This window comes from Callorhinus ursinus, unplaced genomic scaffold (assembly GCF_003265705.2).
Source record: "Callorhinus ursinus isolate GAN/ISIS: 27379988/994484 unplaced genomic scaffold, GSC_fseal_2.0 scaffold31, whole genome shotgun sequence".
In the NCBI taxonomy this organism is placed as follows: domain Eukaryota; kingdom Metazoa; phylum Chordata; class Mammalia; order Carnivora; family Otariidae; genus Callorhinus; species Callorhinus ursinus.
The window spans coordinates 638,053-663,670 of record NW_027397093.1 but is presented as its reverse complement, the minus strand read 5'-3'; the positions used below and the strand labels follow the sequence as shown (position 1 = coordinate 663,670).

Below are 25,618 nucleotides of genomic sequence, written 5' to 3'. Positions count from 1 at the left end.
CGATTGGAACAGCAGGCCACAGGCCACCAAAGGTGGTCCAGGAGAACCAGGTGGGAGAGACCAGAGGCCAGGTGGGGAACTTTAGCCCTGAGCAAGACCTTCCTTTCCAGGCTGGAAACTGAGGGGGGCTGTCTCAGGACCCCTCAGCACAGTCCATCCACCTAGGCAAGCTCAGGAATGGAGGGAGTTTGCCCCAACATGCTTCCCAGGATGGGAGGAATGAGGCCTCTTTCCAGAGGCACAGACTGTGAGTTGAGGTGAGGCTTCTGGAACCTCCCTGGCTGGAAGATGAAGCTGGCTGGAATGTGTGCAGGCTCCACAATGGGAGGCAGCAGAACTTAGAAACCTAGGTTTTGAGGGCCCAGGCCTCAGAGGGCTATGGGTGAGCAGCTGCAGTGCTCCTTTGTGTTGTCACCCCAAAAGGTTTTTTAGCTCGGGGATACTTGATACTTGGAGGTAGGGGTTCCAGAAGTGAGGCAGTACATTCTCCTGCACTCTTTCATGGTAATTTCACACGCACTCAGACATACTCTGTTTCTCCCAAAGTGGTGTAGGCGAGCATTTGTCTCCTAGAGGCAGCCACAGACTGAGCGAGCAGCTAGACCTGGGCTGTGTCACCCCAGCATCTCTGCCCAGGCTCCCTCTGAATGGCTCTCTCAAGACCCCCACCCCAATCAAACCAAGGTGAAATTTCCCCCAATATAAATCAAGCTGAAGTGTTTTTTGAGAAAATGGTTGTAGCTAAACATTTCATGTTTAGCTACTGAACCTGAAAACCCAGCTGCCCTATCATCTACTTTGTCCCAAAGGCTGGGCTAGGTCCAGGTTCAGCAAACACATGTGATTGAAGCATTTCAGATGTCAAATCCCTGGTCAGAGTGCAACTGAAAGCATCTTCCAGTCAAGGCCAAGTTGACCCACTCCCACCCCCTTCCCGGCCCAGGGGACCCAGATATGAGGCTTGCCTGGCATGCCCACCCCCATTCCCTGTCTTCTGCAGGCTTCTGGAAGCCAAGGCCTGGCCGAGCCCCACCCCACACAGCTGCAGATATTTATAGCTATGTCCCTTTCCCAGCCTTGTTCAAGCTCCCGAGGGCTCTGCTCTGGTTGCTCTTTATCTCCCTTGGCTCCCTGCTGCAAATTCAAATCTGGGGCATCAAGAAGTTCAGGAACGCGTCCTCCATAAAAATTGGAATTGTACCGCTCTAATATTAAAGTCACCTTTTAGAGTTTTCTGGCTGGGGTGGGGCAAGTTGGGGGAAATGAATTCCTGATACATTTTTCTTTGGCTATTTTTGGCTTGCAGTGCCTGCATCTACCTACAGCCCATCCCCGGGGGCCAATTATAGTCCAGCTCCCTACACCCCCTCACCTGCCCCTGCCTACACCCCCTCGCCTGCCCCCACCTACTCCCCTTCTCCGGCACCAGCCTATACCCCCTCGCCAGCCCCAAGCTATAACCCTGCACCCTCAGCGGCCTACAGTGGGGGCCCTGTGGAGTCTGCCAGCCGCCCCCCTTGGGTGACAGATGACAGCTTCTCTCAGAAGTTTGCCCCTGGCAAGAGTACCACCTCCATCAGCAAGCAGACCCTGCCCCGAGGGACCCCTGCCTACACCCCGACAGGGCCCCAGGGGTCTCCCCTGGCCAGGGGCATCGTTCAGCGGGCTGAGCGTTTCCCAGCCAGCAGCAGGACTCCGCTCTGTGGCCACTGCAGCAACGTCATCAGGTATGGTCTGAGCTGGGGCGCTGGGAGAGCAGGGGTGTGGGGTTCTTGTGCACTGTCTGAACCCTGTGGTAGGGCATGGGAGGTGAGAGGAAGGGCAAAAGTAGGGAGAAGGCTCCCTGCTGGGCAGCCTCGGGCTCCTCTGGCTTGCCACCTAGTCTGACCCTCTTTGAGCTTTGGCTTCCATACCTGTGGGACACCCACTTCTCCGGGAGTCGGGAGAGTTCCATGAAGTAAGTGGGTGAAGCTCCCAGCACGGTGCCTGGTGCCAGGACCTCCCCCTCGGGCTAAGGCCGGGTTCTGGGAATCATAGGTCTTGTTGTCAGGTTTACTGGGCATGTTGCAAGCCGGCTGACAGTGCTAGTTTTGACCCAGCTTTCCTTTAGGGTTCTTTCTGGGTCTTTCCACAGACAGGCCAGTGTTGCTCAGGGCTTTGGTGGGCATCTGCCACCCTAAAAGGAAAACAAGTCATTTCACAGACGTAGGTGACACTTGTTTGGACATAGTATGTTTATAGGATGTGTGTGTTAGGGAGGAGGGCATATGTATGTGATAAATACACTTTTACTTAAAAATAAGGTAACACATGCTCATTAAAGAATAATTAGAGAGTTCCAAAAAGTAAAAATGAACATGTACCACATTTCCTCGTAGTCCCACTGCTCTGACCGCTAATCTGGATCTGGGCTACCCAGGCGGTACTAGCCCTGTGGCCTTGAACAACTTACTTTACCTCTCTGTGCCTCAGTTTCCTTATCTGAAAGCAGGTACCATAATCCTACTTCTTAGGATTGTTGTAAGCGCGAACCAAGTTAATCCGTGCACATTTCTTCTTAAACAGTGCTGGGCACAGAGGACGCACTCAGTAAAGGCCAGCCATTGGCATGGTCATCTTGGCTCTTCTTGTTACAATATTCTATAATACACTTCCCTCGTCCCCTACCTGGAGATATTTGAGTTGCTTCCCTGTTGTTGATGAAACAATGAATATCTTTTTGCATAGAGCTTTATCTGAATTTCACATCAGTTCGTTAGAACAGTTACAGAAGTCAGGGTTATTGGGTCAAAGTATGAAGAGTTTTGGGTGTCCTGAAATATCTGGTCTTGAGCTTTTGGGGCTGCCTTAATAGGTGCCATTCTCTGCTTCCCCAGGGGCCCCTTTCTGGTAGCCATGGGCCGTTCCTGGCACCCGGAAGAGTTCAACTGTGCCTACTGCAAGACCTCCCTGGCCGACATGTGCTTTGTGGAGGAGCAGAACAATGTGTACTGTGAGCGCTGTTACGAGCAGTTCTTTGCCCCAATCTGTGCCAAGTGCAACACCAAAATCATGGGGGTAAGTGGGCAGCATCCCTCTCCTCTGACTCTTGTCTTTTCACAATCTTTCTCCCTCCCCAAGGTTGTGGGGGCCTGTTAGGAAGCCAAGAAGTGGCTGCTAACAGAGAGAGAACAACTTTCCATCCTACAAGGGAGTTGGTTTGCCACCAATGAGCTAGGGAGCGAAGGAACATGGAGGGAGAGATGATGACTTGCCTCAGCCACATGGCTCAAAGTGTTGGTGGAGCTTCTGCAAAGCCAGTTATTGCTTCATAGACTGACCTCGCCACGCGCCCACATGTGGCCTTGACCCCTCCATGCTCCTTTGGTAAAGCAGCAGTAATAAGCAATACCCCCCCCCCAGCTTTGAGGGGAGGGTTCAGAATCACAGCTAATGTAACCACCTCTCCGATGATTTTGACAGAGAACCTGGCACCCAGCAGGTGCTACATGAGTGTGAACTCCTCTGTCACCCCTGGGCCTTTCCTCAGCACGTCCAAGACCCACCTCCTGGGCTCTCCTGCCCTGTTCCCTGTTGGGATGCTCCGGCAGTAGCCAGGGCCTGGTGAGGAAGAGGGGGCCCAGCTTCCTCTCTCCCCTGAACCTCTTGGCCTGAGCGGAGGCTCTTTCCCCCCAGGAAGTGATGCATGCCCTGAGACAGACATGGCACACCACCTGCTTCGTCTGCGCAGCTTGCAAAAAGCCCTTTGGGAACAGCCTCTTCCACATGGAAGATGGGGAGCCCTACTGCGAGAAAGGTAGGACCGCTATGCTGTGGGGAGGCCCCAGAGTCCTGGAGAAAGGAGCAGGTACAGGAAGCTCCTGCCCGTGTCCATTCACATGGAACCATCAGGAGGCTCCAAATGGCAGAATCATGCTTTCCTGGGGTGGGGGCTGGGTCTATGGCTTTTTTTTTTTTTTTAACACATTCGACCTCAGTTCCCTTCCCTGCACCACATATGTGGATCACAGGTTGGCATCTTGTAACCACTTGGGAAACCTTTCAGATGATTATGATCTGGAATCTGAAAAGGCTTTGGCTTTGGACTTTCTCTTAGGTTCTGTTCCAGGCTCCACCTCGGGCTGGCTTTGTAACCCCGAGTGAGTTATTAAACTTCTCTGAGCCTCACTTCCCTCATCTGTACAAAAGGGCATATAAACACCTGCCTCATGAGTTGTGAGGATTAACCAGAGAAAGTGTGTAAAGCACCAAACATGTGAAAGTCCCTTTCCCTGCTCCTCTGATGTTCCTTCAGAGTCCTGTAACCACCCCCAGCTGAATTCAGAGTTTCTCTCTTCCCCCAAATGCTGTTTTACCTTAAAACTTGGAGTAAATTATACATTTTGAAGACAAAGCACTCTGTTAGAGAATCAGGTGTCCTGGCTAATTAGCCACTTCCTCACTCATTTATTCATAGACTGCCTCTTCTTTCTTTTTTTTTTTAAGATTTATTTATTTATTTTAGAGAGAGAGAGCATCGATGAGTGGGGAGAGGGGCAGAGGAAGAGGGGGAGAGAGAGAGAGAGAAGCAGACTCCCTGGCAGAGCCAGCCAAAATCGAGAGTCAGGGGCGCCTGGGTAGCTCAGATGGTTAAGCATCTGCCTTTGGCTCAGGTCATGATCCCAGGGTCCTGGGATCGAGCCCCACGTCAAACTCCCTGCTCAGTGGGGAGGCTGTTTCTCCCTCTCCCACTCCCCCTGCTTGTGCTCTCTCACTTTCTGTCAAATAAAAAAATAAAATCTTTAAAAAAAAAATCAAGAGTCAGACGCTCAACTGACTGAGCCACCCAGGCACTCCCATAGACTGCCTTTTTCAGAAAAGGATTTGAGGGAGGGTCCAACAAAGTTACCATAGACGCGAAGGTTAAGACAATAGAACTAGAAAATCAGCACCAAGTAGAAGAGGGAAAAGCAAGCAGGCTGATTATGAAGAATAACAGAGCAACAGTGACTGGGCAGCAAATCTGTGGGCAAAAAGAGAAACACAGTAAGTTAGTTTACTTTAAAATCAGAAAGGAGAAAACATTCCAGTTCCTCCAGGGGAAAAGCAAAGCAAACAAAAACTATTCTCCCCTGACAACAAATTATAAAAGAAAAATTTCTTGCGTTCTTATATACGGGTGAGATGTCTTCCCAGCTCTTATTAATTGAATGACTTAGTTACTCAGTCACTCCGTGCCTCAGTTTCCATATCTTTTAAAAGGAAGAAGATAAGCATCTCTTTTCCCTTCTTGTGAGTGTATGGTGATAATTGTTAGATAATTAGCAGATAATTGATAGATGTGTGTTCATGCCAATACAAATTGCTATTGTTGGGGCACCTGGGTGGCTCAGTCAATTAAACATCTGACTCTTGGTTTCAGCTCAGGTCATGATCTCAGGGTCATGAGATGGAGTCCCGTGTCAGGCTCCACGCTTGGTGCAGAGTCTGCTTGAGATTCTCTCTCTCCTTCTCCCTCTGCCCCTCCCCCTGCTCATGCTCTCTAAATAAATAAATAAATAAATGAATAAATGAATAAATAAATAAATAAATAAAATCTTAAAACACACACAACAAAAACAAATTGCTATTATTAATTGACTAAAAGCATTACAATTTCTATAATTTGTGTCTGAGGCTTGAAAAGTCCTCAGTACCCCCCCCCCAAATCTGATGGACATTTAGGTTGCTTCTGCTTCTTGGCTATTGTGAATACTGCTGCTATGAACATGGGCGTGCAAATGTCTAAAAGACCCTGTTTGTAGTTCTTTGGGGGTATATGCCCAGCGGTAGGGTTGCTGGGTCATATGGTATTTCTATTTTTGAGGTTTCCACTATTCTGATAATGGCATTGCACCATTTTACAATTCCACCAGCAGAGCACAGGGTTTCAAATTCACTACATCTTTGCCTACACTTGCTATTTTGCTGGGTTTTTTATAGCAGCCCACTTAATGAGGGTGAGGTGGTATCTCATTGTCGTACCTTGTCATCATTTTTATCAACAACTTGGAAGAAGACACAGAAGGGAGAGTGTCAGAATACCACGATCTAGACTCCAAAAGATTTCGTCAGCTGCCATCGCGAGCTGACACTTTTACATAGGATCATCTTGCGCCTAAGTAAGAGAGCTAGGAGGGCCTGCCCCCGAGCAGTGCCCAGACCTGATGGGGCATCATGATCACCTGGGAAACTTTAAAGATATAGAAGATCAATTCCCAGATGTACAGATGCAGAATTTTATCACCCTACCCCCACCCATATGATTCTATATTCAGTTAAGTTTGAGAATCGAGGTATGATCCAAAGACCAGCAATATCAGGATTACAGAAATGCAGATCTTTGGGCCCCACCCCATAGATCTGCTGAATCAGAAACTCTGAGGGGTGGGGCCCAGCAATCTGTGTTTAGCGACCCCTTGAGATGATTCTAACGTTTGAGAACCACTGTTCTCGGAAAGCACTAAGCCCTTTTGCAACAGAGAGCACCTGTGATTTGATGGATGGAAATCCTTTTACAATAGCAATAAAATCCATTAAATACAGGGTACAAATTCAACTTGGGGCATAAGAGAGTCAAAGAAAATTATAAAGACCTAATAGGAGAAGTAAAGTAAGAAATAAATACATGAGGAACTAGATTATATTCATGGTGGGAAAGGCCCAAGCACAAACTTAATTCCAATCATATTCTCTCTCTCTCTCTCTCTCTTTTTTTTTGATAAATGATGAAATATGTGAACTTAAAAAAAAAATGTATTAGGGTCAAGACCGGTGCTACCAAATTTTAAAACAAAGTGGCAGTTCTCCAGATCATACAGAATCAAGTATAAAACAGAAAAACCAATCGGCAGGCCAGACTAGATGTTCAATTGTAAGAGCTTAATGTTAGTCTGCCCAGTGAGAGAAGGAAAATTACTGTTTAGTGAGGTTTTCCAAACGATTTCTTTGTTTGTCCCTTCATCCTTCATCCATCAAATGTGTGCCGGTTCCTGTGAGAGACACGGAGCATTAGGAGTGGGTCTCTGCCTTCAAAAACCTCAAGCAGACGCATCATCCTGTGATACGCCAGCACATCAATGGATAGTCAAGAGATGATTGAATGAATGAATGAATGAATGAATGGAGGGAGGGGAAGCCCAAAAGAAGCCGTTGGGAAGGCCATCTCATCTCTCTCGGTTGGGTGGAAGATGAGGTCTTCCCAGGAGGAAGGCCTGGCCCACAGCATTGCAGAGATCCTGGTAGACAAAGTGGGGAGGGTTTTCCAAGCCCAGGACCTGGTTCATACACAGGTATGAGGTAGACGAGAGAGTCCAGGGCATCTGGAGACTGGGAGTAATGAGAGAGGAGTCAGAAGTGGGGTACAGGGCTTGCCCTCCCGTGGAGATGGGGTAGCCTATGGCCCTGTTTCTCACCCACACTAGTTCCTACAGAGCATGGAGTGAACCGTAAATCCACTCTAACTTTGTAAAGGAAGCAGAATGATGTTTTTAGTTCTGGTGAGAAATGAAGTATTCCATCAGAGACAGGCCTCATAGACCGTGACATATAGAACAGCATTTGCATGACAAACCATAAGTAAACACAAAAGGGGAAACCGTACATTGGAAAATATATGCAAGAGATATAACTTATCAAAGCTCAATGGCAAATAGATAACCAGAGACCACGTGAAGTCATGGAAAGAGGATGAACTTTGGAGTCCACTGAGGCAGGCTCCTTACTGCCGGTGTGATAGAACCTCGGCAGCCAGTTTCCTCGTCTTTAAAATGGGAATAATATTTCTTCCTACAGCTGCTGTGAAGATTACCCAGGAAACTTAGAAAAGCACTAGTATTGGACTGGTGCCGAGTAGGCACTGGAATCACGTTTCCTTCTCTCCTTCCATCCTTTATAAAGACATTCACAATAAGAGCCAAGATTTTTGAGTATCTGTGCCAAGTACGTTCACGTACGTTATCTTATTGAATCTGTACAACAACCCCACGACTTAGGTACTGTAGTTACTCCCATTCTACAGATAAGAAACCGGAGACGCTGAGAAGTTAGGTGACTTGCCCCAAGTAGGAACAATTCTCGAACAGAGCTAGGACTTGAGCTCAGTGCTTTTGTTCTTCAGAACCCAAGTCCATAACCCCCCATGGCACGCTGCTTCTTAGCATGTGGTCTAAGATGGAGAACAGGCGTGCTGTCCACAAGGATATCTGAGCAGAAACATGGAAGGTGTGAGGAGAAGCCCACTGTGGCAGAGCTGTGGAGAGACCAGTACACTTCTAGGGGAATGAAGGCTTTGTAAGAGGCATCAAACTTCTCTGAAAGAATCTGGAAGAGTTCTACACTGAGTACAGTAGAACTGCTTGTCCCTGAGGCCCAGGGAAGACAGCTCCTGAGTTGGAGTTGGGACCCAGACCACTCAGCTGTGTGTCTCAGCTGTATGACTCTGGCGAGCCTTGGCTTCCTAATCCACAAGATAAAATAAAACAGAAAAATAATTATAGTTCAATCTCTGAGGGATTTTTTTGAAGATTAAGTTCATTCATTGATTTATTGATTCACTGATTCATCCATTCCGTTATTCATTCTGCACATATGTGTTGGGTATTGACTTGTGTCCCAGGCACTGTGTCGAGGGTGGAAAGAAAACAGTACATACTAATCCACAGATCATGACATTGAGATTCTAGTAAAGAATACCATCTATGCGAGAATGCTTGGTGAACTGTAAAGCATTATACAAACAATACATGGTATTATTATCTCTTCGGTGAGGCAGGGAGGGGGACAAGTCTTAACATAGTAGCTCAAATATTGTTTCTAGTAGTGAAACTTTGTTATGAACACAAATGCCCAATGACAGAAGAATTGCCAAGCAAAGAACGTACTGTAGTACTCCTAAAAACATTAAGGGGTCTCCTTCTTCCAAACTAAGCATAGCAATTGGGAAATGTGATTTTTTTTTTCTTTTTTGGGATTGGTCTGTTTGGGCTATAAAGGGTGATAGAGGCAGAAGAGAAAATCACCCTGTAGAAAGAAAGTTAATGACAGATCTGGAAAGTGTTTGTAAATTAAACCAGTACAGAGTGGTAACTAAGCCTGAATCCATACAACACCAGTGCAAATTACTGAAAAGAAAAAAACACAATCATATAACTGAGCATTTTGTCTGCAAGATGAGAAGTAACCAGTTAGGTCATACCCACTGCCCCAGCTCCGTGATTTGCGGTGTGGTGTCATTGTTGTGGCATTGTGTCAGTGTGTCCAGGATGCTTCTCCCAGCCTGCCTGGATGCCTGGTCCTCACTCTGCCTTTCATTTCAGACTACGTCAATCTGTTCAGCACCAAGTGTCATGGCTGCGATTTCCCCGTGGAGGCTGGGGACAAGTTTATCGAAGCCCTGGGACACACCTGGCATGACACCTGCTTCATCTGCGCAGTATGTTTTTAGCACGGCTGGGGGTTCTGACTTTCTGAGAAGGGGCAAGAGGGACCTAGTGGGGCCAGGTGATCAACCCTCTACATCCCTTTTAACACTGGCCCACTGATATGCTGATCATTTTTATTCATTTTTTTATTTTTTTAAGATTTTATTTATTTATTTGAGAGAGAGAGCACATGAGAGGGGGAAGGGTCAGAGGGAGAAGCAGACTCCCTGCCGAGCAGGGAGCCCGATGTGGGACTCGATCCAGGGACTCCAGGATCATGACCTGAGCCGAAGGCAGTTGCCCAACTAACTGAGCCACCCAGGCGCCCTATGCTGATCATTTTTAAAAGCTGCCAAGTACCATGATGCTGGATATGTCACAGTCAAGCAAAGTTTATTACTAATAATTACTTCTAAACCAAAGTGGCTTTGTTACTCTCCATTTCATTAAGGAAACGTCAAACCAGCAGCTTGTCTCACCAGGAATGCTCTGAGTAGTTGGGAGCAGCGAATGATGGTTCGGTTAGAATAAAGAAGGATGGTTTCCTATGATTATAAGTTGCTTTAGATATGATGAAGTGATTCAAGGGTTTCCCCCCAAATTTTCACCATGAAACACTAGATTGGAGCTTGTTGACCCATTCTATGAAAAGCTGAGATAAGGTTTCTTTTGAGAGAACTTTTAGGAATCGGGGCTGAGTATCATTTTATTTTCCTAAATGGTCTTGCTCCTGATATGTAGTTGCCAGGAGATAAGCCCTAGATGACCTGTTAACCATGTGCCATCTATTTCTCCTGAACAGCCAGGTCATTTTTCCCATGAGATTGGCATTTTCCTTTTGAGGGCTTTGGGTTGGGTGCAGGGTGGCGCAGACACAGCAATGAGCTCACTGACATTAGGACTCTGCCTTACATTTAGGAAATATTCATCCCTGAGAAAGGCCTGTGATGTGAGTCTGCAACTGACTGAACTTTATTTGGGAAAATTAATGTGCCACTACTGTGTTTGTTTTGTTTTGTTTTGTTTTATCAGAGCTGCTCAAGGTAAAGTGTGGCCATGTATCAAATATCCATGCACTTTAAACTTGAACTATTTTTATAGGCTTATGATATAGGACAACCCTCATCATAAAGGTTACTGCAATGCACCTCAGTGTCTATACCACATCTGCACTCCACCATGCGTGAGGTGCACTGTGTTGACTTTGAGTGTGAGTTTGCTAGGCCTGCTGTAACAATGTACCAAAATCCGATGGCTTCAAAAACTGAAATGGACTCTCTCATAGTTCTGGAGGCTAGACGTCTGAATTTAAGATGTCGGCAGGGCTGTGCGCTCTCCCCTAGCTTTTGGTGGTTTCCAGCAGTCTTTGGTGTTTCTTGAATCACAGCTGCAGAACTTCAGTCTAGGGCTCCATGGTCCCATTGCATCCTTCCCTCTGTGTGTGTGAGTCTTTGCATGGCTTTCTCTGCTGTGTGTGTCTGTCTCTATATGCTTCTCCTTTTCTTATAAGGATACTGGTCCTACTGGATTAATAGCCCGTCTTACTCCAGTATGACCTCATCTTAATTTACATCTTAATTATATCTGCAAAGATCCTGCTTCCAAATAAGGTCACCGGTGTGTCCCTGCCCCGAGTAGATTGAAGGTACTGGGAGTAAGGACTTCAGCATATGAATTTGGGGGAGGAAACAACACAATTCAATCTAAACACTCTGATTTTCCAGCTTTTGGAATAGATTTTCTAATTGCCTTTTAGGGTCCTTTAAATACATCAGGTCCTCCCCTCTGAAAACGGACAACAATGTGAATATACTGGCTTTCTGGTTGTCCCCTAAAGAGCCATGACTCAGCAAGGCACATAGGGCCCTCTGACCCCAACATTCAAGTCATGGCTTGTTTGATCCTAAGACACTGCCTGCAAGTCTGGTTGCCCAACTTCTAGAAGGATCCAAGAGACTTGGAGAAGGTCCAGGGCAGACTGTGACACAGAAGGCCTGTTCTCTCAGGGCAGGCTGATGAGAGGTCTGTGTCACATGGAGAGGGTACCATGGAAAAGGTGAGCATGGGTCTGCTCCCTTGAGCCCACTGAGTTTGGCTGAGAATCACAGTGGCACAACTCCCAGAGAGAGACCAGAAGAAGCAGTAAAGCATAGGGTTGTTCAGGCCAAGATTACAGATAAGTTCTGGCAAGGTGTGAGAGACCCATAGCACTGCAGAAGGATCCATCTAAAGAAGCCAGGCAGATCCTGTCCTTTGGAGAATCAGTGTGGTGAATGAATCATTACATTTTCCTCCTAAGTGGCCCTGTGTGGCACTCACTGCCCTGTTAAGATATAGCAAAGTGGAACATGGTTTTGGTTTTAATTTTTGGAAAGCAATCTTTTGATTGGAAAACTGTGAGGGTTTTTTTGGGGGGGGGGTGAGGGGAATCCTTTTCCATCACTTTATATTTCTAAATCATCTTTGATGAGCATATATTTTCTTATAATTAAAAAATTAATAAGAAAGAAAGATCAGACCTAGCTCTCCCAGCTGATAAGCTGTTTTCCCACCAGTTAGATCTCAGGAGAGCACATAACTTTAGACTAATTCAATTTAGCAAATATTGCTTGAGTTTGGGGAACACAAGAGTATTCCCGAACAAAGCTCCACCTTCAGGGAGTTTGGAATCTTGAAAGAAAACAAAGTTGACATATACAAGCAATTAAAGAATAGAACAAGACAGCCTCTCTAAAGTCCCAAGCATATAAAATGATGGCTGAGATGGGGCCCCTGGGTGGCTCGGATGGTTAAACATCCAGCTCTTGATTTCAGCTCAGGTCATGATCTCAGGGTCATGAGATGAAGCCCCACATCGGGCTCTGTGCTGAGTGTGGAGTCTGCTTAAGATTCTCTCTTCTTCTCCCTCAGCACCCCCTGCTTGTGCTCTCTCTCTCTCTCTCTCAATAAAAAATAATAAGAAATATTAAAAAAAATAAAATGATGGATAAGAAGGGCTATGTGGGTTGGGGTAAGGGGTTAAGCTCCTGTCTGGGGGCTGGGGTGAGGGGTTAAGCTTCTATCTGGCTTCAGCACTTGAGTTCCAATGGAAAGGATATGGAGCCTATCTTTAATGGGATAGAGATGACTTACTGTGGCCCCTCTTTTCCTCTAAGTCTTGTTGGGTCTCTAGCCCTTCCCCACTGGTGGGGGAGGGGAGGGCAGCAGTCCTAGGGGCTGCCACAGCTGGCCTACGTCATTGCCTTCCAGCACTGTCCATGACCACTACTCCTTCCCACCCAGGCCCTGATGCCACTTGACCATGCAACCTGGGGCTTGAACCGTCCCCGCTATGCCATTCCGCTGAGTAGTCTGGAGGCCTCACCAGGAAGCCACCGTGCATCCCACACAGAGTCTCCTAGCCCAGGACACTGAGCAAGACCTTTTTATGATATTTTCTGCCCTCAGCTCCATCTTATCAATGAGCTGCCCCTAGGCTCTGGCCTGTCCTCACTTCTGGGTCTTTAGTCTCCCAACACACTGTCCAACTTATCCCAAAGTTCTCACAAGTAACCAGCACTGTCCTAGACTAGGCAGGGTCTCCCAGTCAGAGCCTCAGATGTTGACAGGCAGCTCCTTGACAACTTACTCCAGAGCTGCCTTTCTATCTCCCATGAAACCCATCCTCACTGTTGGATCTTATGGGCTTATCCCCATGTCTTCACCAGCGGCTTGAGGCCACCCCAAGAGCCTCTCAACATTACTGCCCCCCACCTGGATGTTTTCAGTCCCTTTTTTAGGTCGTTGGTTTCCAGGGCCCATTGTCAGCCCTGTGTGATCGCAAGTATAACATTCTCAGTTGGGCCATGAGGTACTTGCACGTGGGACCACTGTGATGCCACTTTTCTTTCCAACTGTCTTGGAGTGGTCACATGCTCACTGAGCTAAGCTCATCTCAAGAGGATGATTTCTCTATCCTCATGCCTTCTGTATGTGGGAACTCTCCCTGCTGTCCTCCTCCTCCTTCTTTAGTGGGGGACAGGCAGAGGGAGAGGGAGAGAGAGATTCTTAAGCAGGCTCCACTCCCAGCATGGGGCTTGATCTCACGACCCTGAGATCATGACCTGAGCTGAAATCAAGAGTCGGATGCTTAACTGAGCCACCCAGCCACCCCTACCTACACTTCTTCTGATGTCAGTGTCCTGGATGTGGTCCCTACTTCTGCTCCCTGTTTGATATGTTCAGTGCCCTCCATGAACCTGGGGCTCATCTCAGCCTATGTGACTTCCCAGCTGACTCTGACACATTGGCATACTGCCCACCCAGGGCCAGCCTACATACTGGTAGTCCAACAAACTTGGAGGGCTACCTCAATACAAGTCCCGTAAGCCCAGAACAATTTCAAGTAAGCCTAGCCCCCCTCTGTGGTGGGGTATGGGGAAGATGAGCTAGACCTAGGGTCTTGCAGACCTGGACACCGAGTCCCAGCTCCACAATTTGCTAGGTCTGTGACTTAAGTGGGACGCTTGGCTCTATGAGCCACAGTTGTTCCCTTGTGAAATGGGGAAAAATCATACCTTCCCATAAGTTTTTGTGAGAATTAAATGAGATCATGTATATAGAGTGGCCTCCTGCTTGACCCATAGTAGCCTCAACATATATCACTTAGCTTTCTTCTTTCTGTGACGTCTCCATTTTCAAACTGCACTCATATTTTGTCATCATGGGGCTATATAATTTTGCCTCTATTTCTTTTATATACTATCTCCCTGCATACACTTTTCCATATTTGATTGATCTTTTTCCTGGTGGCATTCCATTGGAAAATGTACTGTAAGAATCTACTTGGTCATCTCCCCATAGAGAGACATTTTAGTGGTTTTCAGTTTTCACTTGGGCACACGTTGTTCCGTGCAATCGTTTCTGCAAGATAAACTCCTCCTGAGTGGTACTGGGCAGACACATCTTTACAGCTCCTCTTCAGTGTTGCCACATCCCTACAGAAGACTGAGCTGATTCACCGAGTGGTGTCCCTAGCAGTGCACAAGTAGGCCTGATTCCCTTTTGGCATTGTTGACTGTTGACTGATACTTTTTTTTTTTTTTTTTTTGCTTTTGCTTTTTGGCTATAGTCTTCTAAGGTTAAAGGTACAAGCGATTGAGGGGTTTTGTTGTTGTTGTTGTTGTTGTTGTTAGATTAATAGATACTTAGGGGTCTCTCACAGAGGTTTTAATTTATTTTTCCTTTAATTATTAGTGAGGATAATCTTTTCTGATGTGTTTGTTAGTTTACTAATGGTATTTTCTTGGATGTTAATCACCCCCATGGCTATTGACTCATGATTTTGTTCTGGTGTCTTGTAAACTTTGGACAGCATCCATCGATCATCTTCATCTTGTATATTTTTTTGTGTTCCATTTCATTAATTTGAGTTTAGTTCTGTATTCCTCTTTGGAAGTCTTAAATGTTACGTAGTTTGATTGTCTACTCTGCTTATGTCATTAGGAATTTGTAGCGGGGAGAGCTAGGCCCACCTCATGCCTGTCTGTCCTCTGTCCCAGGTGTGCCACGTGAATCTGGAGGGGCAGCCATTCTACTCCAAGAAGGACAAACCCCTGTGCAAGAAGCACGCACACGCCATCAACGTGTAGGGAGCCCAGAGCGTCTGATGAGGACAGGCCGGGAGCTGCTCCTGCCGCTGACAATAAAGGATTCAAGGAGGCTGACGTTTCTTTTTGGGGGAAAGGGGGAAGACAGGAAGCTACTGAGCCCTTTTGAAGTATAATTTTAGTCCTTCCTTCTGCACACAGATCGTGTATTTGCATAGTTCAGACTAGAAGCCAAATGAAGATTCCTCAACCAAGCTAGTAACTAATCCAAGGCTGGAGTGGTAATTCAGATGCTCAGGACAGAGTACCAAGAACTCCAGAGTGGAAAACAAAAAAGTCATTTTCTCGAAGCGATACCCTTCCCTGAGGTCACCAGAGCAGGGACAGAGCTCAGAGCGGTTATGGAGAATCTGGAGTATGTGTTGGAGTACTCTAGAGCTCCTCTGGCAAACAGCACGAAGTGCTCAACAGTACTTGCTGTGGGGTATTTTTAGAGCCATAGCTGAGGGCTTGTTAGCTGAGACCAATTGGGCTTTCCTCACCAAAAAAGGAAGTGTTATTCCATTGCTAATGTCATGGAGCTACCTCTGCACATCAAACTTCAGACCTTCAACAGAGTTGAGCGTTCTGAGGGAGTCCAGGCGTCTAGAAGGTGTCTTCTAGGAGCTGCGGGGCAGTTGACAGGGATTTAGGAAGGGCTCTGGCTCATGCTGCAGACATCTCTGGCTCACATCTAAGACATCTATGTCCCCAGAAGGTTTAGCTCCTTTTGAATTGTGATGGGAAAGTGGAATTGGGTTTTTCCAGTTTTGCTTTGCTGTGTGTGAGAGGAGATTTAAAGTGACTCTGGGTTGCGTCTAGCCTTTGTTTTGCTTTATCAAGTTCATGAGCATGAATGTCCCGGTCTTGTGCATGTATTTCGCTCCCAGTCCTGTGACTTGCTCTCTTATGAAGTCTTCCTCAGCGCCCCTTCCCCCAACAGGCATAATGACCTGTGGACAAGAAGAGAGAGATGGTGTCTGAAACAGGATGGCAGGATAGGCTGAGAACATGCCCAAACTCTGCATGGAGAGAGGAGCCTTACTTTCTGCCAGCCTCAGTAAAAATGCCAGTGTTGGCAGTACCTCCCACCTCGGATCTGCACCATCCTTCTCAAGTGTTGCTTTCAGTGCCACACACTGATTATGTGCAGGGATGTCGGCCGTTGGGAGAAGAAGAGGGACTGATAATGTACTCATTTGCCATTCGGGCCCATAGTTTGAAAATATATGAGCCAAGTTGATCTAGAACTTATTTAAGTATTTATTGAAATAGACTTGGGTCTTCAAACTTCTTTAAAACATTAGTTATAGTTTGGATTAAGTACGCATTTTAAAGCTGTTTGGTGATGAAGAGAGCAGCTTAGTTTCTGAGGCTGGAAATGGTACATTCTCTTTCCCTTCAGGAAGCACTGTTATTATGCTCATTGAACAAGGCATGGAAGCAGGCCGTCTGAGGGGGTGTTTCTCACTTGAACACAATAGTCAGGAACTCTTCCAACTCACTGCTACTCTCTCCTCACTCCTGTTTTGGATTTTTCTCTTTGCATGTTTTATGAGAATGCATTAGAACATTTTCTTCTTCTGAGAACTGAGGCTTCCAGGGGACTGCCTTTCTACCTGAGTGTGTCCCTTCTCCTTGAGGGAGAAAGAAGCAGCAGGATGCGCCCCTAGCAGGAGGCCCGTGCTTTTTTTCCAAAGGTGAAGCCATGTTCCCGAGGGAGCACCAGGAGGGACATAATTGTGCTCCTACCACGGGGCCCTTCTTTACCTGTGGTGCAGTAAGAAAGTGAATCTAAAGTACCAGGCAGTAAAATCTGCTGGGAGTGGCTAGAGATTTTTCAGGAGTTGCAAACAAGTACCTTGGAGCATTCTGTTATTTTTGGAAAGTTCAAATATACAGGGATAAGAAGGTTGCTGACTGTACAGAAAAGCTCTAGGCAGGTTTTCTCTTAAAGCAAAAACGAAAACAAGAACACATTTTTAGGGACTGGTCTCGAGGAAAGGAAAAACAGTTCCCAAGAGTTGTTTCTGAAAATATCTTTTAAAAGAGTTTATGCACACACGGACACACGCATGCCCGTGCGACCATTAAAAAAGTACATGATAATTAAAAAGAAAAGTGAAGCATCTCAAAGAAGAACTTCATCATGGTCATTTACTGAATCGGTTTTTCTACATCTCAGAGAGAGTGAGTGTCGATTCTGAGGGACTCTTTTATTTACCGAAACCCAAAACGAACAAAAAACTATTTTAAAGGTAGAAGGAGAAGAAGGTAGTTTTGAATATGGGGTTCCCTCAGTGTTTGCAAGTTTGGCGTAGCTTTGGGGTTAAGGTTGTATCTATCTCAACATCAGGGATGTCCTAGGACACCAAACAATTTCTAATAGTTCCTAGTGGGGAGCACACTTCAGATCTGCCATTCTTGTCTCCTCATTTAACACTTACAAACATTAACTTTTTGCAACAGAGTGATTTGTGTCTGCAGTGTTTGTGTTAGGAATCTAGCTTTTATAATGTTAGCTTTTCAACCCAGGTACTCTTGCTTTGGGATTTTTTTTTTTTTTAATTTTAAGATTTCAAAAGTGGAAAGTAGTGCGGTAGAGGTGTGCACAAAAATATTTTGCATGTTTGTTTTTTTGGGGGTTTTCTTTGGCCTGTGTGAATTCTACTTTTTAGCACAATAAAACCTAAAACAGGATGTGCAAATGCTGATTTTTCTGTGTAAAGTTTTTTTCACATGACACCAAAAGTAAATTATTTCTAAATGGCTGCAAAAAAAAAGTTTGCGGCAAAACGAAATGTCCTACAGAGAAGAAACATATAACTCACTTGCTCTGTTTGTTGGCTGTGTGGCCCAACAGCAGTTTAATTGCCTTGTTTAAACAGACAAGGATATGTGAATAATACAAATGTTTTGCATACAAAGGGAATTTACTGGGTAAATAATAAAGTGAAGACCGGGCTTTGCCTTTTCTTTATGGAAAGGTTTATTTATTTCGCTACTAGGTGATTAAGTATTTCAGATTTATTTATTTTTATTCTGTTCTAAATGGCTTCATTTCTAGAAAATTTTCTTCCATGTCTTTTGTTTTGAAATAAGCTCAGAGAAAAACTCTTTCATGGCACTTTTTTTTCTTTTTTAATAAGGAAGACCTTTCTGAGGATACTATGCTTAACAAACCCAATTCACTCTGTTTTTGTTTTGTTTTTTGAAGATTTTATTTATTTATTTGCCAGAGAGAGAGAGGAAGAGCACAAGCAGGGGGAGTGGCAGGCAGAGGGAGAAGCAGGCTCCCCGCTGAGCAGAGACCCCCGACGCGGGACTCAATCCCAGGACCCTGGGATCATGACCTGAGCCGAAGGCAGACGCCCAACCATCTGAGCCACCCAGGCGCCCCTCAGTTCACTCTTTGTTAAGGTATTCTGTTTCCAGGCATTACTTGAAAAGAAAGAGAACATTTTCATAATTTATTTGATTTTTTTAGCACCTCAATCAGATTTTTGAAAGAGTTGTGCAATTGCAAGAAGGAATAAGATATTATTTTACCACTTTTTAAAGCTATAGCAATTTAGATGGAGAAAAAAAAAGTCTCATAGAGTCATAGAATGTAAAGTTGGAAGGAATCTAAGAAATCCCCTGGGCATTTTCCAGATGTGGGAACCAAGAAAAGGAGAAATGGCTTTCCACTTTTGCCTCGTTGCATCCGAGAGAGCAAGATGGGTCACCAGCAGCTGTACTGGAGCCATCCGAGGAAATTTGGCCAGGGTTCTCGTTCTTGCCGCGTCTGCTCAAACCGGCACGGTCTGATCCGGAAATACGGCCTCAATATGTGCCGCCAGTGTTTCCGTCAGTATGCGAAGGATATAGGCTTCATTAAGTTGGATTAAGTGAACTTCCTTGAATTGGTCATCCAAGATAACCTACGTTAACTGCAGATAACCAGGATACCTACTTTAATGTCAACTCATTGTACATAAAATAAAAAATACTCCAATTAAAAAAAAAAAAAGAAAGAAAGAAATGGCTTTCCAGTACACACGGTCAGCTGGGGAGGCAGTCGGGGGCCATGGACCGAACACGGACTTTGACGTGTTAAGATCAGAACTTAGATCAAGGCTGATCTATTATCACCAGGGTGACATTGGGGGAGTGTCTCTCATCCCTCTTGAGAGTGAAGGTAATAACACCTGCCTCACAGGCGTTTTGAGAGCTAAATGCAATAGCTTTTGTTAGAAATTACAACACAAATGTTGGTGACCATTATCACCAATGGAGTAGGGTCAGAGCCCAAGGCCCTCACTCTTCCTTCATTTTCTTAACTCCTTCAATGTGTCCATTCAGAAAAAAATGCTTTGGGAAAACCTGCAGCAAGTATAAATATTACACAAGGAGCCTGGAAATATGAAACACCTGGATCAAAATTTGGTATAATTATCTTGTACCAGAATTTCTGCCCTTTTCACAGAAGAAAAGTTGTTTATTCATTTGCTCATTCGTTCTTTCAACAGATATTTTATTGAGCACCTGCTATATGCCAGGCACTGCTCTGGACACTGGGAACATAATAGTCAATAAAACAGACAAAAACTGTTATTCCCATGGAACTTAGATTCTAGTGGTTTGGAATCAGCAAAACAAGATAGTAACTAACTTGTGTTGGATTAGTTCTGAGGACAAATATTTGACTATTTAAAGCTGCTGTACCGGTTAACCACTGGCATTCAGCTGGATTTAGGCTCATTGATGATAAAGACCTGGCATGAAGAATAGGTTCTGGATCAAATCCTAGGAAATGGTTGCATATGCTCTTCACCCTAGAGAGTCACAGTACACATACGTGAGCTGCATGAGTGCTTGGTCCCTTAATAAAGAAACTTGCTTCATTTATCAAAGCACAGAATATGGGACTCCAATTTCGAAAACACTGCCTAAAGTTTGGGTTTAGGCTTTCCTGATTCTAGCTTTCCCAGGACAATCCTGACAATGTTAAGAATTTTTCTCAATGTTCCACTCACACACTTAAATCATTTCAACAACTTGGGCAAAGTATGTTGTTGTTTTTTAAAAATAGATTTAATTTTCAGAGCGGTTTTAGGTTCACAGCAGAATTGAGCAGAAGGGACACAGATTGCCCAGATACTCCTTGCTCCAACTCACATTCAGCCTCCCCCATTATCAACAACCTCCCCACCAGAGCAGGACATTCATTACAATCGCTGGACCCATACTGAGGTGTCATTATCACCCAGAGCCCACAGGTTACATTAGGGCTCACTCTTCGTGGGTTTGACACATTCACATTCTTTGGGGTTGAACAAATGTATTATGACATTCCAACATCATACAGAGTTGCAGTAAGAACACTCTGTGCTGCACCTGTTCATCCCTCCCTCCCCCTTAGCCCCTGACAACCACTGATCTTTTTACTGTCTCCATAGTTTTGCCTTTTCCAGAATGTCATAGAGTTGGAATCACACAGTATGTAGCCTTTGTAGGCTGTTGGCTTCTTTCACTTAGTAATATGCATTTAAGTTTCCTCTAGGTCTTTTTATGACTTGACACATCATTTCTTTATAGTGCTGAATAATATTCCAGCAATATATCTTTTCATTCCACAAACATTCAGTGAATAGCTAGGCTCTCGTGTAGGGATGGAGGATGACAATCCAGACAAGGTTCCTGCTTTCACAGAGCTTACGCTCTCGGGGACAAGACAAGCAATAAGCAAGTATACACAATTAGTATAATTTGAGACAGTGAGTGCCATGGGAAAATAAAACAGAGCACATTGTGTTGGAGGCCAGAGTAAGATACCTGTGGCTGGGTAGTTGGGGAAGACCTTGCTGAGGAGGTAACATTTGGGCTGAGGTCTGAATGATGAGAAGAAAACAACCATACCAACGTTTGAGATAGAGTGTTCCAGATGGAGGAAAAAATACATGTGGAGTCTTTAAGGGAAGGATTTTGGCACAGTGAAGGCCCAGGCTTGAAAGTACAAGGAGAGGGCAGTAGGAGAAGAGGTGAGGAGCACAGAGGACCTTGTAGGCCTCAGTAAGACATGCCAGGTAGTGCCTTCAAATGCCTGCCAGTTGAAAGGAGATAAAATAAATATTTGACTCCAACAATTTCCACTTTTTTTTTTTTTAAGATTTTATTTATTTATTTGAGAGAGAGAGAGAGAGAGCACACAAGCAGGGGGGAGGGATAGAGGGAGAAGCAGACTCCCTGCTGAACAAGGAGCCCGATGAGCTCAATCCCAGGACGCTGGGATCATGACCTGAGCCGAAGGCAGACGCCTGACCGACTGAGCCACCCAGGCGCCCAAGAACTTCTAGTTTTGATAGAAGAATACATTTTACTTTTCCTGAGGTGCCCGGGTGGCTCAGTTAAGTGTCCGATTCTTGATTTCGGTTCAGCGTTGTGAGATCAAGCCTCATGTTGGGCTCCACGCTGGGTATGGGGCCTGCTCAAGATTTTCTGTCTCCCTTTCCCTCTGTCCCTGCCCACCACCCCCTCCCCGCTCACGTGTGCTTTCTCTCTCTCTCAAAAAAAAAATATATATATGTATATATATATTTTATTTTTTTTACTTTTCCTGTAATACTTTTCACTTGAAAAAAAATTTGAAACTGTTCATCAAGCAGTTCTGGATGAATATGGCAAAACTGGTTCCATGCAGTTGTCTAAAGTCTGGGAAGCAGATCTGTGTAGATATGGCACACATTGTTTTCTGAAATCTGGGAAACAGACCCACGCTTGTATACGCACCCACACAAATTGCACACACACTTTATGCTTTACTTAATTGGAATCATACTATACATACTGTTCTAAGATTTGCTTTCTTTTAAAAACAATTTATGTTTTAACTCTGAACTTCACTGTTTGATCCTACTTAAACCTCTATAGGGGCACCTGGCTGGCTCAGTCAGAGAAGCATGTGACTCCTGATCTTGGGGTCATGAGTTAGACCTCCCAAATGGGTGTAGAGATTATTTAAAAAAATAGATAGGGGCTCCTGGGTGGCTAAGTCATTGGGCGTCTACCTTTGGCTCAAGTCATGATCAAAGGGTCCTGGGATCAAGCCCCACATCAGGCTCCCTGCTCCGCGGGAAGCCTGCTTCTCCCTCTCCCACTCCCCCTGCTTGTGTGCCTTCTCTTGCTGTGTCTCCCTCTGTCAAATAAATAAATAAAGTCTTTAAAAAAATAGATAAACTTAAAAAAAATAAACCTCCATAAAATACATATTAAGGGTTATCTAAGTAATAATGATCCCAAGTTAATGTATTTACTGAGCTTATGGAATAAATTCTGCCATGAATTTTGTCAAGGCCATCAGCTACTTTTCTGAGCCATTCGACATCTATGTCTTCCATGTACTGCTCTCCTGAGATCCTCAGGCTCACATATCCAGATTTGGCTCTACTGTCTCACCTGGATATCCTACAGCCATCTCCAAGTCTGTCTGTTTCATAGGTTGGAGGAATGGCCATAGTTGGGTTCTTCCTATTTTTTCTCTTGGTACCCTTTAGGTACAGTGCTTGGTTTAGGAAGTGGGTTTGTGAACCAAACCAGAACAATCAGAACCTTTCCCTGAGATTTTGTTAAACCTGGAGCTTGGAGAGCAAGAGAGTCTTTTCTCTCACTGGTCATCAAGCGGGAAGAATGTTAGTCCAGAGGCCCTGTGTTCCCTCCTGTGCAGAGAAAGTCTGTCTGCCCTAGGAGAGAATGAAGCCAACAGACACGGAGAAGCAAAGATTAGAAAGGAGAAGGAGGGAGTATTCTGCCAACATGAAGGCTCCTGGATCTAGTCATTCCTGAAGCTCCACACCTATCTGTTTCTTGATATAATAAATTTCCCCTTGATCCTTGAGCTTGCTTACATTGGGTTCCTGTCACTTACAACCAGAAGAATCTCAACTAATACGATGCCCATGCTAAATTCAGGATGGTAGGGGGGACTTGAAGCCCCCATCATCTGCCACTCATCTTACCCATGCCACCCCATCTGAACAGACAGAATGCTTATTTTTGTAAACATAGTTTCGAGACCAATCCCATAGTCCTGCTGCCCTGTACCTCTTCTACACAGGAATTCTAGACCTGGCACTGACTGAGTTTACCACCCTACCACCCAACCTTCTTCTCCTTTTGTATTGTGTCTTTCAGTGAGTGACAGGTCCCACCCGGTCACTGAAACTGGAAATCTGGGAGTCATCCTATGTGTTTGTCTTCTTCCACAACTGCTCCTTCTGACAAGAGTTACTACAGACTGCCATATTTATTTCCTGATCTGTCTTGGATCTATTCCCTTCTCTCCATCCTCAGGACCCTTCCTGCCTCCAAACATCTCTCTTCTAGTTATCTCCCCAGTTTCCTGACCTTGCCTCCATCTGGCCCCCCATCTACTGCTAACCCACACCCCACACTACAGGTAGTGAGATCTCTTCAAAAATAAATCTGGCCAGGTAATGGTCCTGCTTAACATTCATAAATGGCTTCCCATGACCGCTCAATAGAGCCCAAACTAACCCGCATACAGGACCCCACACACTAGCATCGTTGATTTCTCTAGCCCCTTAACCTGTCATGGACTTACCTTCTCTTCTCGGCCACCCTGTGAGCCAGCATTCCATCCTCAGTCCTTCCACAACACTCTGGAATTTTCCCATTACTTAATAATTGACTGTTTATGTAAGTCTTTCTCACCTGTTTACACAAGAAACAGCTATAAACAATGGCTATTTGGAGCGCATTTATGGGTTAGCCAAACTGTGAAAACTCTGAACACTTTTCCACAGCAGCGTATGCATCGGATTATCATTTTTCTCCCCCCTACAGCTAGGCAGGATACTGGCGAGATTTAGAACTGAAATGGCAAAAGGATGCCATCGTTGATGCAGCCTAGCTGGGAGTCGAGTTCCTTTTCTCACAAATCTTATTAAAAAACCAAAACATTTCACTAAGTAAATTCTTAGGGCTGCATTTCCATTTGCAAATCAGCTGTCCCCTTATCTAAGCCAAGCTCAAAGTCTCGTTGATGCATAAAAGCAGGTATAAAGAGACTATTTCAAAATAATTTTCAGATTCGGGGAGAAGCCAATTAACAGAAGTCTTATCTTTTATTTCTAATGAAGCATTTTGAAGGCCAGAGGCTCCTTGCATTTGCAGAATGGGTGCCGGGCATCCAGTGTGTGCCTGCGGTCCAAGATAGCAGGCCAGTAGTGAAGGCAATTCCGTCCTGAATGTTGTCATCACTACAGAGACCCCTGCAGAGTTTCCTTCCATACTTGTGACTTTTCGGTGAACGGTAGGCTAAGGAGGCTCTGAAGAAAATTAGGCAAAGATTGAATAAGAACCTGATCCAGTTTCGGATCCAGGTTTTGTGGGGGCCCATCTTTAAGAAAAAGACTATAATAAAATTCCAAACATCAAATTAATTATAAAACCAAGCAGTCATTTAAAGTGAGAAGAAAGAATCACAACAAATGATTGGAATCATGGGATCACTAGGTCTCTTTCTTCTGAAATCTCTTTAGGCAAGTTATCCGAAAAGTTTTTCATAGGAGTGTTTCCTGATGGCAACCTGACTTCCCTCTCTCAATCTAGAACATTCCAGCAACTCTCAACATTCACAGGGGCCTTTTGAAAGTGAGGGACCCTGAAGCTTAAGCTTCATTAGTTTCCAGATAAAGACACCCTGGACCCAGGCCAATAGAATGAAGGACACAGCCATTTGGGGACCCTGATTCCCTGGCTCATGCTCTGGTAGGAATTGGCAACATTTGTCCAGGGCTGTCTCTGGAACCAGGACCCAAGACATGCCTCAAAGTGGGGAGACTAAATCAGATTACTGAGTGAGGCAAGGCTTGAAATGGGCCCAGACTCTACAGCCTGTACCTCCTAACAGGTGGTTGTATCTCTCTACCCTCTTCTTGAATATTTCTCATTTTATAAGCCCAGGTTTAACGTGAAGGTAACTGAGGCAGTAAGTAAGCTGTGGAATGGTATGGTAATATTAGGTTGGAGGTTTAGGAGGAAGGACCAGAGTGTTGCAGAAGAAGCCCCAGGCACTGGCTCAGCCTGAGCCATGGATATTAGGTCCTTTTTGAGTAGCTTGGAATTATTAAAATGGTAAGAATCATCTCTTAGCTTGTAGATTAATAACCAGAATGTGACTTCAGAAGAAAGTAAAGAAGCCTTTTCTTACATGCACTTCCTATGTATCAAGCACAATGCTTGGCACTTTATGAATCTTTTCTCACTGAATCTTCATTAACCCTGGCAGGTGGGGAAGCCAAAGATAAGATAGGTTAAATCCTTTCCCCAAAAAGTACAACTAGAATTTTCTTTCCATTAGGCACTCAATGCGAAGTCCTGTCTGTTATATAGTTGCAAAATTCCTATCTTGAGTGGAAATACTATATTCTCCTCAAAGTACTGGGAGAAGAGAGTTGAGTTCAGGTCCACATTCATGGAGTCTGTACCTGGAGGCTGGCCTCATGCCATATAGCTATGTATTGTGATTTCAGAGGTAAATGAGGAACA

At 45.0% G+C, this 25,618-nt stretch overlaps 2 protein-coding genes across 13 annotated transcripts in view; both read left to right on the top strand.

Annotated features, from left to right (window-relative positions):
• LDB3 (LIM domain binding 3) overlaps positions 1-18,481 on the top strand; it is a 62,384-nt gene extending 43,903 nt beyond the window's left edge. For 5 of the 12 annotated variants that reach the window (XM_073878701.1, XM_073878699.1, XM_025880707.2 and 2 more), the window contains 5 exons: positions 1,307-1,727; positions 2,877-3,057; positions 3,676-3,796; positions 9,336-9,451; positions 14,981-18,256. In XM_073878701.1, coding sequence (XP_073734802.1) covers positions 1,307-1,727; positions 2,877-3,057; positions 3,676-3,796; positions 9,336-9,451; positions 14,981-15,070 — 929 coding nt within the window. In that variant the 3' untranslated portion in view covers positions 15,071-18,256. Of the gene's footprint in view, positions 1-1,306; positions 1,728-2,876; positions 3,058-3,675; positions 3,797-9,335; positions 9,452-14,980; positions 18,261-18,284 lie in introns of those variants that run through there. The other 7 variants (XM_073878703.1, XM_073878700.1, XR_012374205.1 and 4 more) reach the window with 6 other exon arrangements.
• A 262-nt stretch (positions 18,482-18,743) lies between these two features.
• On the top strand, positions 18,744-19,083 carry LOC112830741 (small ribosomal subunit protein uS14). Its single transcript, XM_025880815.2, has one exon. It carries the CDS (start codon positions 18,787-18,789, stop codon positions 18,955-18,957), a length of 171 nt encoding a protein of 56 aa, XP_025736600.1. The 5' UTR covers positions 18,744-18,786; the 3' UTR covers positions 18,958-19,083.
• The last annotated feature ends 6,535 nt before the right edge of the window (positions 19,084-25,618 follow it).